Here is a 20,777-nt window from a genome sequence, read left to right as displayed (position 1 = left end):
TAACTGTAATGTGGTGATGTTGTGTGTTTGGTATGTGTTGGAGGTTGCTGCATGGGGTTGGGTTATGGGTGGGGGAGGATTAGGATCAGGGTTAGGAGGAGGAGGAGTGAATGGGGGGGAGGGTGGGGGTAAGGATGCAGGCTGAGAGTAAGGAAACGAGGGTGAAGTCTGGGGTGGGCATGAGGAACAGATCCAGGTGTTTGTGTAGTGTTTTATGTCGGCAAGTGTTGTGCAAGAGGTGGGCCTAGTTTTTGCATAAGTTACCCTTTATCTGACAGCTCGAAGTGATGGGTTTGGAGCAAGTTGGGTTGGACATATGTAATTTGTGGTGGGTCCAGGGTTGTTCTCTACATCTCTAGCAAATAGGAAGAGAAGAGGGATGATCAGTGGAGAATCACCCCTTAGTGTTGAAAAAAAAATGAAGGGGTACTTTTGGGTACAGGTTGTGGTAACCAAATCTGCTTCCAGGGATTTGTGCCATCCATAAGGGTAGCAAGGGCTTCTTGTGATGGTTTGGTCCTTAATTCCTTCTATGCTGGGAGTTGGGGGTGTTCCCATGATAGATGCTGCCACACCAGGACTACAGGTAGTAAGTTCTTGTATATGAGTAACAAGATTATTTATTTATTTTTTCTTCCCCTTCTATTACATTCAGAAGGTAATGCAATATCCTATGGGAGGAATTTTAGTTTCTGTGTGCAGGTGTCCTATTATTATAGTTTTGATGCATCCTGTTATCATTATCAATGCTTTATTTTACATTGTACAATGTTTATATTTCACTGATAGTTGGGAACCATGCTATAGAATCATAGTCAAGGGTAGTTCTTACAATTTGCTTGAAGACACTTATTAGAATTTCTTTCTGTTATCTGAAATCTGTGCTTGTGGATGTATTCTAGTAGGTGCATATTCTTATTGATTTTCACTGTCAGATCTTTGACCATTGGACTGAAGGTCATACAAGTGTCAAATGGGAACCCTAGAATTTTAGGGTTCTTTTCCAATGGAAGGGTTTGGCCATTTCATTTTACTGTCCACTGAATTCTAAATACATCAATTGGTTACTCAGAAATTTAAGCATTATTGGTAAAGTCAAGAAACATACAATTGTTATTTATAGAAAATAAGATCATTCAGAGATTTAGCAAATCTTTTATTTCAACCCAATTATTGAAAAAAAAAAAAATCTGCACAAAGCATAATTCAGAGACTGGAAATTAGTGTTTGGGCTTATGCTAATGGTAGTTGACATGAGCATGAGTTGGGATAGGTGGTGTAGCATGAGGTGAAAAGAGATGGGGCATGGCAAAGTCAAATTAGTATGAAGAGTAACAACAATATATACATACATGCATACTTACACCAACAGCTTTTTCCCCCTTACAAGGGAGGTAGCCAAAGTCAAAGGCACAAATCCATTCACACCCATTTCATCCCCACATACTCCAATCCCATTCACCACCCCTCTCTTCCTCTTTTCTTGGCTCCTCCTGCATGACAAATCATCCCAGCATCTCACCCACTGCCCTGGGTCAGAAGCAATGTATCAAGACACAGCATATCCACTGCAAGGGCACTTCATTTAATACAATTTAAACAATAATACTAACAATAATAATAAAAACATTATGCTCCAATGTACACATTTTCTATATGAAGCCTTTGTGGTCATGATAGAAATATGCAGTCAAAGAGAAGGAAGACATGTTTAATGCTATCCTATTCTCTTTATTTATGGGAGGAAGGGAAAGACAGGTGGATTAACATTTTAACTTCTGAAATGATATACACTATTCTAATCATATTAATCACCATGCTTTACCAGTGCTTGTAGAAAAAAGAGAACAGCTTGAGTAACTGATATGAATATTTATTTTTAATAACTAGCCCTAAATCATAGGGGATTTATGTTTAAAAGTTGCAGTACACTTATCCACAAAAAGTAATGCAGTCTTTTATATTTCATGCTAATTATGAATATGCTTTTTAGTGATGTCTGACTTCACTACTTGTGGTAAGGCTGACAGTGGCAGGATACCACCTGCATGATTTACTTTTCTTAATCAATTTAATCACACCTGCAATAAAAATCATAGACACTAAGTTACTACTTGGCAGGAATGTGCAGCTCTTGTTATGGTAAGTCTAAGTTCACATGATGAAAAGTAAAAAATTTATTGCCCAATCATATTCACTTTTACAGTCATTCACATGATACTAAGTTTGGATCCCTAGGAACAACCAGCCAGTCGTTGGGAATGTTGCTAAAAATACCTAGCAATCAACTTTTGTGGAAATTGGAGGGAATAAGAGGACTTGGAGGTAAGCTTTTAGGATGGTTAAAGGATTTACTGAAAGACCAGCACATAAGGACAGTAATTTAGGACAAGTTGTCAAAGTGAAGGATGGTAACGGGTGAAGTCTCACAAGGGTCTGTTTTGGTACCTGTAATGTTCCTGGTATATGTGAATTAGATAATGGTCATGAGAAGAATAAATAATGAGGGACACTGAAAATTGTTGCAACAAAATCTAGATAATACATATGTGCTGAGGCAATCATAGAATTAACTGTAATAATAAAAGTCCAAAAATATCATTGATGAATTACTCAGCAGGAGGTGAATCAATTACAAAAGCAAAGGAAGAGAATGATCTGGGAGCATTGTCATGGATACCTTTGCACCTGACAAACATGTCAGCAAAATTGTAGGTGAAACACACAGATTATTGCTAAACATTGAAGTAGATTTTCAGTATATGAATGAGATGGAAGAAGAAAAAATTATATACATAATATATATATATATATATATATATATATATATATATATATATATATATATATATATATATATATATATATATATATAAAATGACTTATCCCCCATAAAGCAAAATATGAACCAGCAGTGACATGGCCTGCACATAAAATGAATGACAAACAAATTTGAGAGAATACAGACAGCACTGACCAAAATGGTTCCAGTCTTGAAAATAAAACCCATGAAGAGAAATTGGATCTACTAACACTGAAAGAAAGGCATTTTGATAGTAGTGCTCATGTCAGTTAAGGGAGTAGGTAATATTGATGGGGAATATCCGTTGCTTTAGGACAGGTGAGAATCACATGGTCATGGGAACAAATTTAAAAAAAAAAATCACATGTCTAAAGGTATGTCAAGAAAAGTTTTCCATATAGACACATAAAAGCTTTGAAGCCCAAGCTAAAATCATAAGAAAATTCAAACTAGGTATGATAGTTAAAGAATAGAAGACAGGACCCCATGAGTGTTGGACCTTTCCTGTATATATCAATTACATAATTATAGTTACTTCAGTGCAGTATTTGTATTATCTATTTTCTTTCTGCTGCTACTTCCTTTTTCTCACCTAATTCTGCTTCCACCCCTGTCTCCTTCCTAATCTTCTCCTGTAATGGCCCATCCCATATGGGGCACTGACTATGTAAGTTTTATACAGTCAATACTTTAAGAACTTTAGTGACTTTCCTACTGGCTTAAGTCCCACAGCATTCTTTTATAACTAGAGATTAATCACCATTTGAAATAGAATGTTGACAATTTTTTTAAATTTCTGTCATCATTCCATTCTGTTACTCTCCTTAAATATCTCCTTTGCCACCACAGTGATTCCATTTCTTCAGTATAGCATTGTCCCCTAGGAGAGATGTGCTGGTTATTGCCAATGAATACTAATCCCGTAATGATCTTTGTATTTTTGTCACCAATTGTCAGTCACCCACTTTGTTCCACTTTTCTTTTTCTTTTATTTTTTACACTCAAAGGAGGCAAAGAGGAAAGCAGATGTGAAATGGGGTCAGAGTATAACAGAAAAATTTGAAAGTAATAAAAAGATGTTTTGGAAAGAAATTAAGAGAGGAAGAGGAGGCAAATCAAGTAGAGAAGAAAAGGTAAAAGGTACAGATGGAGAGATGATAATGGAAGAGAAGGCAGTAAGAGGAAGATTTGAAGGAGGGTAGGGAGGGAAAGGTAGTTGCAGTGGGAAGCACTAAGAAAATGACTGTGAGGAGTGAGGAAAATGGAGGAGAAATAAGGAAAGATGAGGTGAAGGCAGTGGTTAAGATGATGAGAGGAGGTAAGGCACCTGGGTTGGATGGGTGTCATGCAGAATGTCTGAAAAAGGAGGTGCAGTGATGGTAGACAGGCTGGTGAGTTTGTTTAATGTTTGTTTAAGAGAGGGTAGAGTGCCAGAGGACTGGAGGAGTGATTGTATAGTTCTACTTTACAAGGGAAAAGGGGACAAGTGTGAGTGTAGTAGTTTCAGAGGGATCAGTTTGTTAAGTGTAATTGGGAAGGCCTATGGGAGGGTCTTGACTGAAAGGATTAGGAGAGGAACAGTGGGAATAATTGGTGAGAAACAGTGTGAGTTTAGGACAGGTAGGGTTGCGTGGATCAGATTTTTGTGGTAAGACAGATATGTGAGAAAGTTTAAAGAAAAGGTAAGGATGTTTTTTGGGCCTTTATGGATTTGGAAAAGGTTTATGACAGGGTAGACAGGAATGCACTGTGGGAGGTACTGGAGATATGTGGGATAGGAGGAAAGCTTTGAAAAGCAGTCAAAAGTTAGTAAGAGAGTAGTAGAGCTTGTGTTAGAATCAGAAATGGAGAGAGCGAGTGGTTTGAGGTAAAGGTGGGGCTTCGCCAGGGATGAGTTATGTTACCTTAGCTGTTTAATTTATACATGGATGGGGTGGTGTGAGAGGTAAACACAAGGGTAATGGGTCAGGGATTGGAGATTATTAAAGAAAATGAAAATTGGGAGATAAGCCAGTTGTTGTTTGCTGATGACACTGCACTTGTAGCAGGATCAGAGGAGGGATTGAGGAAGTTAGTATTAGAGTTTGGGAAGGTGTGCAAAAGAAGGAAGTTGAAGATAAATATGATTAAAAGTAAGGTGATAAGATGTACAAGGGGAGAAAGTGGCAGCAGACTGGAAGTGAGTATTAAGGAAGAGAGGCTGGAGGAAGTGGGATAATTTTAGATACTTGGGTGCAAATGTGGTGGGAAAAGGAGTGGAGATGGAGGTAGAATGTAGATTGTGAGAAGCAATTAAATGCCTTGGGGGATTAAAAAGTGTAATGAGAAATAGACATTTGGGAATGGATGCTAAGAGAAGATTGTATGGAGTGATTGTGCCGACAGCACTGTATGGGGCAAAAACATGGAACATAAGAGAGGAAGAGTGGAGGAGTTTGAATGTGTTTGAGATGAGGTGCCTGAGAACTATGATATGGGTTACTAGGATGGATAGAGTGAGAAACTAGGAGGTGAGGAGGAGAACAGGGGTGGAAAGGGAGTTGGGAGATAGGGTTAATGAAAGAGTATTGGGATGGTTTGGACACATGGAAAGAATGAGTGAAGAAAGATTAGTAAAAGAGGTGTGGAAGGCAGAGGTGGAAGGAGTGAACATGAGGGAGCGACCAAGGATGAGATGGATGGATGGGGTAAAAGGGGACATTGGGAAAGAGGGGAATGTCTGTTGAGGAAGGATGGGAAAGGACAGAAGATAGGGGTGACTGGAGAATGGTTCTGTATGGATAATGCTGTGATGCATGAGGGGGAGTGGGTGGAGAATTGGGGGTGAGGGAGTATGTGTGAAAAATAAATTGACTCAGCCTAAAAGGATTTCTCCATTTTCTCCATTTCTGCATGAGGGGACAGAGTGGTGGTTGCTGATTTAATGAAGTGGCCTTGCTGTGGATGTGCTGTGTCTTGAGACACTGCTTGCTTCTAATCCAAGGCAGTGGGGGAGATGCAGGGATGACCCATCATCCAGGAGGAGCCAACATAAGAGTGGGGAGGAGGGTGAACAGGAGTGGAGTATGTGGGGATGGAATGGGTGGGAGCAGATTTTATGCCTTTGTTTTTTGGCTAACTCCCTTGTAAGGGGGAAAAAGCCTTTGGTATATATATGTACATTCAGACCAATTTACTCCTTTCTCTCATCTCTCTTCTACATTTCATTTCCATAGTTCTTCTTCTTAATCCCTGGTCATATTTTTATTACAGCCCCTTTTGTTCTGTTTTCCTGTGATTTTTATTTCATGGGTAGCAGACAGCTTTTGTTTTTCAAGATTTTCTAAATCAGGCTCCCTGTTCCTTGGGTGTATATATATGTCTGTTTATACATATTTTCAAAAGTTATCACCTTGGTAAATAGAGACAATTGGAATCTATGTTGTCTCTCGAATAATGATTATGTAAATTCAAAATATATATATTTTTTAATGGAAAATTAAATAAACCTTAATGCTTAGAACATCTTTAATCTAACTTGGCTTTATCCTTTGCATTGAAGACAAAAAAACAAAATTAATTTTGAGCAGTCTTACCATAACTTAAAACTATGGTGTATGACATTTATGCCAAAAGAACCTTTCACTTCAAGTTCTTTTAGCATTGTAACAATCCTATCATATCTGATACACCTCATAAAATCATATATCCAGTTTTTTCTTTATTCTAGATTTGGTCAGTTTCATAACCTATATTCATGGCAAAGACCACTCTAACAGAAGTCCCACATGCACAGCCTTTGAAGTTCCCTCCCACCCTTTGTGGTCCCTGTTTCTACAAAAGACCAACACTTTACTAACCCAGACCCAGTCATCAATCGAGCAACAAATGAGACCATATCCCTTTCTCTCAGCAAAGTCTGCATCCTCCTCCTTACACAATGCCACTAGTATGTGTGCGGATGTGCATTTCAAGTGTACTTTTAGCTGCAGCACGGTATGAACAGTGTGGACATGCAAATGGTTTTTCGCCTGTATGAGTCCTTAGGTGCACATCAAGATGGTCTTTCCTGACAGTACGGTGGGGACAGTGTGGGCAAGCAAACATCTTTTCCCCTGTGTGTGTGCGAACATGGCGATCCAGATGTGATGGGAAGCTGAAGGCCTTGGGACAATATGGACACACATAGTCCTTGCGAGTGCCACTGCTGCCTGAAGAAGACTGGGATCTTTGTGCTGTCCTGGTTGTGCCCTCTACTGGAGTCTCTTGTTGTTGCCGGTGAGAGAGAACCTGTCATAAGGAGCGGAATGTTAGGTTGGAAGAACTCTGGCTACCCAGCAATAGCTCAAGTACTATTTAATTATGGAGAATAAGAAGTACCTGCATTACTCTTCAACGTGTTTATCAAAGCCTAAACACTAATAACTAGCCAGAGTTAACACACCTGATTCACTATCACATCCACTTGGTAAGAGCTGGGATAGAAATGGCAGCCTAACCACACAACAGGAACTTTTATTTTCAACATGTCGTATTACAAAGCTAGTCATAAACTATCAGTTTAAAAAAAAAACTGAGGCAGGTATCTCTGTTGACAAACTGTGGGATTTTTATTAGTAATTGGCTGTTTTTATATTCATAAGTCCTACAGACCTAGAGTTTTCCTTATTTACCAGAGAGAAACTGGTCACATCCCTCAGCCTGTAAGTCACTCAATGAAGAGATTCTATGTTGCTGTTTGGAAAGAGTGAATGTGGGAGAGTGCTGTATAATATGCTCTGTGTCTTTTGTTTGATGGTTGCATTTAGGGAAATTGGTGTCTGTTGCCAGGCTGATTCTGTGTTGGTGTTGTTTTAGTATAGGGTAATGACCTGAATGTAGGTGTTCCATTGCAATTCTTGTTTGTTATGGGAGAGATTTCTCTGTTGGGTAGATTTCTGGGTGAGTTTAGTGATGTGTATTTGGTTGTCTAATAAGGAGGGCTTGTCTTGTCATTTGAGTACGGGGTATATGTTTTTGTATAGACATATTGTATGGTAGTTGGTGTTAGGTTATTATAGATGTCTGAGAAGAATACTGCTGTAGTTGTTGTTATGTTGCATTCAGTGGGCTGTGTTTGTGTGATGACGAGTCTATGGGTTTGAGAACTTTTACATAGAACTGTGTATAGTATCATTCTCATGTGCTGTTATACAGAAAATAATTTGTATTTCGAGTTTAGATATTATATTAATGAAGTTTTAGTACAGCCATTTATGATTCTTAAGGCTTTATTTTGTGTTATTTGTAAGTTGTCTTTCTTCATTTTCTTAACAGTTGGATACCATCCTACTGTACTGAAGTATAATTAATCAATCAATCTATTACCTCAGGTCTTTCTTGCAATAGACCAATGGTTCCCAGGCAATTGGCAACAGCCAGTGGATAAATCCATAGGTTCCTCAAGGAAAATTTTAGTTGTCTTGGGATAGTTAATAAGGTGTTCAGTGTCCTATCTGTGGTGGTTGCCTCTAGGGCAGTTTGATTCTGTGGCCAGATCTATTCTGTGTTGACACTGTTTTAATACTGGATGGTGTCCTGAATGCAAGCATGCCAGTGTGGTTCTTACTTCTCTTGAGGGGGATTTTTCTATGGGGTTGCCAGGGCTGTGGTATATATATTTACCTAGTTGTATTTTATGGGATGGGGATCTATGTTCATGGTGTCCTGTCTGTATCTCACAGTGTCTTGTTTGCTCTTAAATTCGTGTATAGTTTTTGCACACACTATAGTTTAATCCAGTTTGTTCCACATATCCACCACCCTGAGTGGAAAGCTGCTTTTTTCAGGTCTCTTGTATAACTATCCTTTTTGAGTTTCTTATCATGTCCCCTTGTATTTCTCTTATCCCAATTTAATAAGTCCTCTCTATCAAAGACTTCTGTACCTTTCATGATTCTGTAAATAGTCAGCAGGTCACCTCTTTCTCTATTTTGTTCCAAAGTCAGTAATTTCAATTTAGCTAGTCTCTCCTCATATGACAGGTTTGAAAGTGTTGGTGCCTATTTTCGTGGCTGCTCTCTGGATGCGTGTGTGTGTATGCGTGGGGTAGGGAGTTTGGTCCATCCTGAAGAGCTTGTTTTGTGATCTGGATGTATTTACATATCAAATCGTATTTACCTAATTGTAGTATACAGAGAAGAAGCAATGCTTGTTGTGTCCCGTTTCCTACTCTCCAATTAATTATACTTAGCCTCGAATTTATGTACAGTTCCAACTTACTCTATATCCTTAATTAGCAATTATTATATCTAGATTTGAATTCATGTATTGCTCCAGCTTGAGTTATATCACCTTCTAAGCTATTCCAAGTATTTATGCATCTGTATGGAGAACTACATTTCTTTACATCCTTTATACATATAGTCTTCCTTAATTTGTTTTCATGTCCTCTTAACCCCTTGAATATGATGATGCCTATGAAAGCATCATGAGGCACAAGTGAGTATACGAGGATACCAGTGTTGGCTTCCTGATTATATTTAGTTTGTAGTTGTAGCTGAGTGACCCTCTTATTCTGTGAACAGGCTTGATAACTTTTTCAATGGTTACAACATTCTGGATGAAAGAGAATAAATATAATGGCTGTAACTTTATATTTTATAATGCACGAATTGTGATGCATCATCGTACATTAGGCAGCTAATGTGTGCACGAATATTTGACTTCTGTCAATGTAATCTGTCTATTTTAGTGAGCTGAATATTGTAATCATATCACCACTTTCTCTTCAATCTTTCAAAGTTAGCAGAACCTCTGCTTTTAGTCTTTCCTCATATGGTTTTTCTGTCAGGCTGGGGACCAGTTTGCTTGCTCCCCTTTGTATTCTCTCAAGCTTGCTTATATACTTCACTTTATGTGGGGACCATACTACTGATGCATATTCCAGTCCTGGACAAATCAGGGTTTCTATGAATTTTTTTTCATTATCTCTTCATCCATGTAAAGAAAAGCCACTTTAATCTTCTGTAATAGTCCACACATCTCTCCTACAATCCAGCTGATATGTGTGTCAGGTGAAAGTTTGTCTTTTATCAATACTCCCAAATCTTTCTCCTCTTTTGTTAATGTAAAGGGTTCACTTCCCAAGGAATAGTTTAAGATGGTCTTTTGCAGCTATTGCCTATTTCTAGTACTTTGCATTTTTCTGGTATTGAGAGTTATTTCCCATTCTTGGTTCCATGCAAAAATAGTGTCTAGATCTCTTTTGCAATAGCCTATAGTCCTCATTTTTCACTCTTCTCATGATTTTTTCATCCTCAGCAAACATGTTAGCACAGCTTGTTGTACCTTCCATCAAGTCACTGACATAAACAAGAAACTATATTAGTTTAGTTGTATTACATAGAACAGATGGTATGTTGTTGTATATGTTTGAGTAGTATACAGACAGTGGGCAGGGACAGGGATGACCCTTCATCTATAAGGAGCTAAGATAAAAGGGAAATGATTGATGGGTAGGTTCGGCTACTTCACTGGTATGGGGAAGAAGCCTTTTGGCATATAGAAAGATATATATGGATAGTATGCTGCTGCTTTTTTATGTTCAAATGGTTGCATTTGTGTAATGTAACAAGAGAATAAGGATGAGGGCTAAAGAACTGTCCTCCTAAAATTTTCATGATACCCTATGGGGAGGATTTTGGTTATGGGGTTTTGTCTCTTTGCCACTGCTCATCAAACTCTGTATAAAATGTTTATAGTGTTGGCTTATATTATAACCTCATTCAACTTGATCCATAAGTCTGTACATATATGTGGCAAGTTATACTCCCTAACATCCTTCAAACAAGCCTGTTTTTAAATATCTTTATTGTAATCTCTTGCTGGTTTTTCATCTTATACTAGCAAATCCTCTGTCAAAAATTCCAAAACCTTTCTTTGATTAATATATATATTTATCATGTTATCTCCCTTTTTGTTCTTTTATTGTATGAATTCTCAGTTTTCTTCAATATTTTTTCATATGTCTTGTCAGTTAGACTTAGAATCATCTTGGTTGCTCCCCTTTGATTTTATTTCTTTCTTGAGGTGTGGTAACCATACCACCAATACATATTCCAGTCTAGGATAAATCAGACTTTCAGTGATTTTTTCATCATATCCTCTTCCATGCATGTACTTTTTTCAGCAAATTAAATATCTCCTATTATTTTTTTTATATGACCTTCTGGTGATATACAGTGGTAGCGGAAAGTTTGGGTACAAAATTACAGGTGCCCAAACTTTTTGCTAAACTCAAAACACATAAAAAATACCCATTTCCGATAATTTTTTCCCTATTTTTCAATGCAAGCATCTGTACCATTATCTAGATGAGACAACACACACCACTTGGCAAACTTTGTTTAGTCACTCCTGGGACCATGGGGTGTCAGTTTGTAAACATCTCTCACTTGGACTACTTGATTTTTGGCAGTGGTCTCTGTTTTTGTGCCTCAATATCTCCGTAATGTAAAGTGGTAAAGAGCTGGGAAGAGACACAATTGTTGCTATTATAACCCTTTATTAGGAGGGTTATAAGTGTAAAGATATAGCCACTCATGTGTGGCAAGTGCAAAAGTAGACCAAGAAATTTCGAGACAGAGGTGATGCCATTCCTAACCTAACCCCAAGTCTCGCTCTGGTCAGCCAAGGAAGATATCAAATCATACTTCTAAGGTCATTAGGAGGCAGTTGGATAAAAATCCAACACACCGCTCAAAAACTGGAGGAAAATAGCAGGGCCACTATAGCAGCAATCTTGTCATGTTTGATTTCATGTCCACTACCCATACCAAGCAACACAGGCGCTAAACCACTGAGAATTTACGTAGAACCGGAGGTTAAGTGCAGAGCTCCAGAACATAATCCTCCCCTTGTTGAATCTCAAACAGCACCAAGCCTGGAAACATTGCATGCCCTGGTGGCAGCCAACCTTGGTCTCGCTGCCACGCATACGAAAAAATATCTGGCTTGCTTGGGATATTGAGGGCGAGGGACTTCTAATTTGCAGCATAAGTACTGATGTCACCATTATCACATCCAAACTTATGTACATATGTGAGAACTTTAAGTGCTCTGCATTTGAGGCTGGATGTCATGTCTAAATAGGTTAAACAATGTTGGTCATATTAATGTTCCTTGATTGACTCTATTGTATAGTCCTTTGGTCTCTGATAGATGGCTGTTCTGAGATCATTTGTATTCTCTGGTAGCTAGGAAATTTGTCAACTATTTCTTGTTACTGCCATGCATTTCAATCAATTAACCCATTGTCCTGGTCTCTCTTGCAGAAAACCTGTAACCTTCACTTAATTGGGAACAGACTCCAGAGGGACCAAGAGTCACTTTGGGAGGACATATTGTGTTGTTCTCTGGAGATTGTTAGTGTGGAGTATTGTAGCATGTGTTCTGTATCCTCTGAATGGTGGTTGCATCTGGGGCAGTTTGAATCTGTGATCAGGCCTATTTTGTGTTGGTACTGTTTTAATACTGGGTGATGTGGTTCTTGTTAGGTGTGAGGTTTTTTTCTATGGGGTTTGTCTGGGGGTTATTGTTGGAGTACTGAATTTGGCAGTTTGTTTTGAAGAGCTTGTTTTTGTGTGGATGTTTTATGCGGTAAAATTAATGTATTTTTTTTTTCATTGCATTCTGTTGGTGGTGTTGTGAGATATAGTGTGAAGGGTGTGTGGTGTTAGGGTCCTGGTATAGAATTATGTTCCTGTCATTTTCATGTGGTATTCTATGAAGAGAATTTTGGTTTTTGTATGCAGGTGTCCAATGGGGTGCTTTTGGTGCATCCTGTTATTACTTTAAGTGCTCCATTGTGTCCAGTTTATAAATTGTTTGTTTGTCTTGTTGATTGTTGGGAACCTTGCTGTGGAGTCACTGTCAAGGGTGGTTCCTATGAATTGGCTGAAAATAGTTATTAGTTTCTTTCTGTTGTCCAGTCCGTGCTTTACAATGATTTGTAAGTTTGTTTTCTTGATGATTTTTACTATCAGGTCAATTATCTTTTTTTTACATGATTACCCTATGATTATGATATCATACTTTACCCCAAAACAAGCTTGAAATCCATAACAGAAAACATACAGAAGTTATGCAAGATTATACTAAACACGTAGAGTGATCAATGTCTGGAACAAACTGAACAGAGAAACAGTGAATGCCAGAACTATACACAATTTTAAGAACAAACTGGATGTGGAGAGATACGAAGATGGGTCACTACGAGCATAGCCTCATCCCATAAAATGCAACTAGGTAAATAAAATAAAATACTTGAGCCTTCCCACACTCTATATAAAAAAAAAGGGCATGAAAAGGCTGAAAAACTGACATGTTGAAGGACCAGACAAAATATCAAGTAACCACCTAAAACATCTGGATACATTCAGCAAATCCTAATCACACAAAGGCATCCCAACAATCCTAAAAAGAGCACACATTATCCTCATCCCCCTAAAAAATAAAAATAAAAATAAAATAAAATAAAATAAATAATGCCACTGAACCCAGTACTTTATAGATCCATCACCCTCCTCTCAATTAAATTCTTATTCTAAGTGATGGAAAGACTGATCCTAGAACCAAAACATGTACCTACCTCATCAAATCAGCTTGGATTTTAGGAAGGCAACTCTTCAAACACACTATTTATAAACATCATCCATCAAGCATTTCTAGGTTTCAATAAGAGAATACCACCTGACAGAGCAGTAATGGTTCCCATACATGTAAACAAGGCATTTGACACTGTCCCAAGGCACAACCTGTCAAACATCACAGAAAAAGAAATGCACAACAATGACAAACTTCTAAGATGGTAGAAATTGCAGAGTATATTCTAAAACAACCACCTTTCTGGACCCAGAAAATAGGAGCAATACTATCACCATCACTCTTCAACCTATTTACAAGTGACCACCTTACCCCATAACCCAGAGTTGAACATCAAAATGCTCACTTCACTGAAAACTGAGAATATACCCATAAAAAAATAAGCCCATTTTTTCCTATAACATACATATACCAAAGGCTTTTTCCCCCTTACAAGGGAGGTAGCTAAAAAACAAAGGTATAAAAACCATTCCCACCCATTCCATCCCCAATACACTCCACTCCCCTCCACCCTCTACCCTCCCTCTTATCTTGTCACCTCCTGGATGACGGGTCATCCCTGCATCTTGTCCACTGCCCTGGGTCAGAAGCAATGTCGCAAGACACATCACATCCACAGCAAGGCCACTTCATTAAATTGGTGACCCCCCCCCTCCATCCCCTCATGCAGAAAAGGAGAAGACAGGGAGAAATCCCTTGGGGCTGCGTCAAATTTTTCTCACACATACTACCTCATCCCCCATCCCACCACCCATTCAACCTCATGCATCACAACCTCATCCATATACAACTATTCTCCATTCACCCCTGTCTTCTGTCCTCTCCCATCCTTCCTCAACAGACATTCCCTCTTCCCTAAAGCCCCTTTCACCCCATCCATCCATCTCATCCTAGGTCGCCCCCTAATGTTCACTCCCTCCACATCTGCCTTCCATACCTCTTTTACTAGTCTTTCTTCACTCATTCTTTTCATGTGTCCAAGCCATCCCAATACTCTTTCATCAACCCTATATCCCAACTCCCTTACCACCCCTGTTCTCCTCCTCACCTCCCCATTTCTCACTCTATCCAGCCAAGTAACCCCCATCATACTTCTCAGACACCTCACCTCAAACACATTCAAACTCCTTCTCTCTTCCTCTCTTATGTTCCATGTTTCTGCCCCATACAGTGCTGTTGGCACAATCACTCCTTCATACAGTCTCCTCTTTGCATTCATTCCCAAATGTCTATTCCTCATTACACTTTTTAATCCACCAAGGCATTTACTTACTTCTCTCAATCTACATTCTACCTCCACCTTCACTCCACCCTTTCCTGCCACATTCACACCCAAGTATCTAAAACTACCCACTTCCTCCAGTCGCTCTCCCTTAATGCTCACTTCCAGTCTGCTGTCACTTTCATCCCTTGTACATCTCATCACCTTACTTTTACCCATATTTATCTTCAAATTTCTTCTTTCACACACTTTCCCAAACTCTGTTACCAACTTCCTCAATCCCTTCTCTGATCCTGCTACAAGCACAGTGTCGTCCACAAAAAACAGCTGGCTTACCTCCCACTTTTCTCCATTTTCTTTAACCATCTCCAATCCCTGACCCACCACCCTTGCATTTACCTCTCGCACCACCCCATCCATGTATAAGTTGAACAGCCAGGGTGACATAACACATCCCTGATGATGTCCCACCTTTATCTCCAACCACTCACTCTCTCCATTTCTAATCCTGACACATGTTCTACTACTCTCGTAAAAACTCTTGACAGCTCCTAGAAGTTTTCCTCCTATCCCATATATCTGCAAAACCTCCCACAGTGCCTTCCTGTCTACCCTGTCATAAGCCTTTTCCAAATCCATAAAAGCCCAAAAAACATTCTTACCTTTTCCTATAGCTTTCTCACATATCTGTCTTACCACAACGCAACCTCTACCTGTCCTAAATCCACACTGTTCCTCACCAATCACTCCCTCTGTTCCTCTCCTAATCCTCTCACTCAAGATCCTCCCATAAGTCTTCCCAACTATACTTAACCCCTACCATACAGTGACGCCTACATAGGTGTCATGAGGAGCAAGTGAGTACACGAGGATGCCGACGTCGGCGTCTTGATTATATTTATTGTAGTCGTACCTGCGTGACCCACATACTCTGTAAACTGGCTTCATTATATTTTCTAGGGTTATCAAAATTCACTGGTGAAAAAGAGTGATAGAGCAGTGACTTTATTTTTTATAATGCGAGTATCATGACGTAACATCACACGCCTGGCAGCTAATGCTGCCAAACGTGCGATGTGGCCCGTATTGAAGGGGTTAACAAGCTAATCCCTCTGAAACTACTACACTCACACTTGTCCCCTTTTTTCTTGTAAAGTGGAACTATACAAGTACTCCTCCAGTCCTCCGGCACTCTACCATCTCACAAACATTGAATAACCTCACCAGCCAGTCCGCCATCACTGTACCTCTTTTCTTCAGACATTCTGCATGACATGCATCCAACCCAGGCACCTTACCTGCTCTCATCACCTTTACAATTGCCTTCCCTTCATCTTTCCTTATTTCTCCTCCCTTTTCCTCACTCATCACAGTCATTTTCTTAGCACTTCCCACTGCAACTATCTTTCCCCTCCTATCTTCCTTCACATTTAGCAACTCCCTACAATACCCTGCCCATCTTCCCCTTACTGCCTTCTCTTCCATTATCATCTCTCCATCTGCATCTTTCACCTTTTCTTCTCTACTTGATTCACCTCCTCTTCCTCTCTTAATTTCTTTCCAAAACATCTTTTTATTACTTTCAAAATTTTCTGTCATACTGTTACCCCATTTCACATCTGCTCTCCTCTATAACAAAATACAAAAACATGACGTTTTGAAGATTGTGTTGTGGTGCAAGTTAGTACATTCTGTAGCCAACCAAACATTGCCTCATATCAACATTGTTCTTTAAATTATCAGAATCTGAAGCACTGAAACATAGGTCCAACAACACAGAATTTACCTAACTGGAAATGTACATGGCACCAGTGTTCAGTAGGCTGCAAAGCATACTGAATTGGGCTACCACAGAAAAATCATGCTTTTGTATTTTGCTATGCAGTAGGTTTGTTTTTTGATGAGGGTTATATACCCAAAATTTATATAAATGCTGCATACATATATACATGTATTCATACACACACACGTTGGTCGAAGTGACAGCAAAGTTTGGAACTCCAGGAAAAATTCAAGTTTCGTCGATCTCAACAATGAGGGAGTACCTTTGTTGTATTATTAGGGAAGGGAAAGCTCGTGGTGTAGTGGGAAGGTGAAGAAAAAAGAGAAAGAGAGGGATTACTGAGGAAAATGGAAGGAAATGTGGAAGGGGACAAACGGGCCCCGGATGTTAGAAGGGGTGTAAACAAAAGGATCACAGAACACACAGACGAGGTAGAACAGGGGAGAGGTGTCAAAAGCAGAAATATAGATAATAGCAGCTCAATGGAAAGAGAAGATAACTGCTTTTATGGATTTAATGAGGGAGGAGATGACAACCTCCCCCGACTAGTAAATCTTGAGGAGAAATTAAAAAAATATGAACAAAGCATAGGAGGTTAGGTTTAACCAGTTAACACTAGTTACCCAAAGAGTTGATAAACTGGAAGAACTAAAGAAGTAGAATCAAAACCTAACTAAAGAAATAGAAGAATTAAAAAGACAGTTAAAAGAAGTAAAAGATGAGAATGAGGAATTAAAGAATAATAATAAAGAGAATAAAGAGACCATAGCAAAAGAAGAACAGTGTTAGAGAAAAATCCAAGAGAACAATAAAATTGTACTTAGAGATATAGTGACACAACAGATGAAAGAACAAACTAAGGACACAGCTATTAAAGTGATGAGAGAGGAAAATATAGTAAGAGACTTTGTGAATAAAAAGAAATGTATAATTATATTAGGAACGAAAGAGAACCATAATCCAAATAGGACTACAAGTGTAAAAGAGGAGAAGGAAAAGGTAAACACGATATTAGAGGAGAAAAATCCAAGAGAACAATAAAATTGTATTTAGAGATATAGTGACACAACAGATGAAAGAACAAACTAAGGACACAGCTATTAAAGTGATGAGAGAAGAAAATATAGTAAGAGTCTTAATGGATAAAAAGAAATGTATAATTATATTAGGAATGAAAGAAAAGCATAATCCAAATAGGACTACAAGTGTAAAAGAGGAGAGGGAAAAGGTAAACAAGATATTAGAAGTAGAAACACAATGGCAAAAGCCGACAAGACTGTGAGAATAAACACGGTGTGAGATCGAAACCTTTATTGGTACGACGTTTTGCTTGTTACAGCTTTTTCAAGTACAGACATGGCTAACACTCTGAGTATATATAGGGCGACGGGGAAGGAACTGGGAGAGGTTATCAGGGAGGGGTGGGTGGTAGGTGGAGGGGCAGAGGGGGGGGTTAGAAGGGGGACGGGTGGGACTTGGTGGAGATAAAGGAGGACATTTCGGACAGTTTGTTGAAGTGGATTAAGGGGGACATTTCATACATTTGTATAATGCGGGTAACAAATGTATGAAATGTCCCCCTTAGTCCACTTCAACAAACTGTCCGAAATGTCCTCCTTTATCTCCACCAAGTCCCACCCGTCCCCCATCTATTCCCCCCCCTCCACCCCTCCACCCACCCCTCCCTGATAACCTCTCCCAGTTCCTTCCCCATCGGCCTATATATATACTCAGAGTGTTTGCCATGTCTGCACTTGAAAAAGCTGTAACAAGCGAAACGTCGTACCAATAAAGGTTTCGATCTCACGCGGTGTTTATTCTCACATATTAGAAGTAGTTCAAGATGAACAAGAAACAGGGAAAGAAATTGAAGACATATATAGCCTAGGGAAATACATTATAGATAAGACCAGACCAATTAAGGTTAAATTCAGGTCACAAAAGACAGCAGAGAATATCTTAGCAAAAACAGGGAAACTAGCAGAAAGTGATCAGTATAAACAGGCATGGATAAAAAGAGAAAATAATAAAGAGGAAAGAGAGGATGAAAAAACAAAAACAATAGAATCTAAGGAATAAAACGAGAACAGAACAGAGACAAAGAGATTCTATTGGAGAGTGTAGTGGATATGAAAGTGAGGAAATGGTTCATAGCAGAGAAAAAAGGAAGGGAAACAGACAACACGATGGAAGTAGCAGAAAATTAAGTGTCTTACACAAATATAGATGACTTAATAACAGGCTTGAACGAACTGAATGATTACCTGAAGGAAAAAAATGACATAATGGAAATTGTAGAGACAAAACTGAAAGGTCCACTACCACCCAACAGTGTAGGACATGGTGCATATAACTATTGGATTAGAAACAGAGAAGTAAAATGAGGGGGTGGAGTTATGTTCCTGACTAAGAAGGATATAAATGTGAGGAATGTCACATATGGAAAGAATAGAGTAGAGATGATTATGATGGAAGTGGAGGACAGGGACAAGAAGAGCAGGAAGTTTGTAGTAAATTCTATGCCTCCCAAAACAGCTTCATGGGAAGGGAGAGAACACAAGAATATGTTAGAAGACATAAGGATAACACTAAATAAGATAATGGAAGATGGAGGAAGAAGAGTTATAATGGGTGACTTTAATTGTAAAGAAATCTGCTAAAAAGAGATGACAGTGAAGGGTGGAGACGACCTATGGGGAAATGTACTACTTGATATGATTATAGAGCATACAACGACACAATGGATACAAAAGAATACTAGGTATAGAAATGAGGAAGAACCATCAAGATTGGACCTAATAATCACATCAGAACCCAAAATAGTGGACAAGGTTGAATATTAAGACACCAATAAGTAAAAGTGACCATATATTGGTTGAACTGGAACTAAATGATTAAAAATACATGGAAAAAAATTAACAATATAGAAAGGGAAGATTAATGTATGGAAAAACAAATTTTGATAAAATAAAAGAATTGTTTAAAAAAGCGGGCTGGGAAAAGATACACAAGGAGGAAACAACAGTAAAAGAGAAATGGACTATTTTAACAAAAATTTATAAAGGAGTGGAAATGTATGTTCCAAGACAAAAACAAGAAAAAGGATATGTAAAGTACTGGTACAACAAAAGATGTAGCGAGTTAAAAGACAAAAGGGAAAAAGCTTGGATAAAATGAAAAAAGACAAAAGACCTGAAAAATGGAAAATATATACTAGTTGTAGAAATCAATATGTACAAGTGCACAGAGAAGAAAAGAGTAAATATGAAAAGGATGTCATAGAAAAATGTAAAGATCAACCAAAACTATTTTATAGATTAACAACAAACTGAAAAACAAACAAGAATTAGTGAAGCTATGACAAGGAGGAGTTGAATACACAGAGGAAATAAAAATGACAGAAATTATGAACAAGCATTTCAACTCAATGTTTACGAGGGAGAACATACAACTTAGAGATGTCAAGTGGGAGGAGAAAGTCTCCCCATTGAAAGAGATAGAAGTAACAAAGAAAGAAATAATGAATCACTTGAGTAATCTCGATGTTAGAAAATCACATGGACCAGATGAAATGGCAAACTAGATTTTGAGAGAATGCAGGAACTATATATCAGACAAAATACATAGTCTAATAAGCAGTTCATTGAAAGAAGGATAATATCCAGATGATTGGATAAAAGCAAATATAGTACCAATATATAAAGGGACAAGTGTGAGTGTAGTAGTTTCAGAGGGATTAGCTTAAGTGTAATTGGGAAGGCTTATGGGAGAGTCTTGATTGATAGGATTAGGAGAGGAACAGGAGTAATTGGTGAGGAACAGTGTGGATTTAGGACAGGTAGAGGTTGCATAGATCAGATTTTTGTGGTAAGACAGATATGTGAGAAACCTATAGGGAAAAGTAAGGATTTTTTTTTGTGTGTTTTTTATGGATTTGGAAAAGGCTTATGACAGGGTAGACAGGAAGGAACTGTGGGAGGTTTTGCAAATATATGGGATGGGAGGAAAGCATTTAGGATCTGTTAAGATTTTTTACGAGAGTAGTAGAGCATGTATAAGGATTATAAATGGAGACGTGAGTGGTTGGAGGTAAAGGTAGGACTTCATCAGGGATGTGTTATGTCACCCTGGCTGTTCAATTTACAGATGGATGGGGTGGTGTGAGAGGTAAATGCAAGGGTGGTAGGTCAGGGATTGGAGATGGTTAAAGAAATGGAGAAAAGTGGAAAATAAGCCAGCTGTTGTTTGCAGACAACACTGCGCTTATAGCAGGATCAGAGGAGGGATTGAGGAAGTTAGTGACAGAGTTTAGGAAAGTATGTGAAAGAAAGTTGAAGATAAACATT

At 38.6% G+C, this 20,777-nt stretch overlaps 1 protein-coding gene across 2 annotated transcripts in view; it reads right to left on the bottom strand.

The window, feature by feature from the left end:
• Positions 1–6,304: 6,304 nt before the first annotated feature.
• The window catches only part of LOC143041063 (uncharacterized), a 234,938-nt gene continuing 220,465 nt past the window's right edge, over positions 6,305–20,777 (bottom strand). Inside the window, exon 6 of one of the 2 annotated variants that reach the window (XM_076212710.1) lies at positions 6,305–7,072. In XM_076212710.1, coding sequence (XP_076068825.1) covers positions 6,716–7,072 — 357 coding nt within the window. In that variant the 3' untranslated portion in view covers positions 6,305–6,715. The remainder of the gene's footprint in view (positions 7,073–20,777) is intronic. The other variant, XM_076212703.1, reaches the window with a different exon arrangement.

Source organism: Oratosquilla oratoria, chromosome 30 (assembly GCF_046742065.1).
Source record: "Oratosquilla oratoria isolate Oo_2021 chromosome 30, ASM4674206v1, whole genome shotgun sequence".
Lineage (NCBI taxonomy): Eukaryota > Metazoa > Arthropoda > Malacostraca > Stomatopoda > Squillidae > Oratosquilla > Oratosquilla oratoria.
The sequence above is the reverse complement of the archived record's forward strand: the minus strand, read 5'-3'. Positions and strand labels throughout refer to the sequence as shown.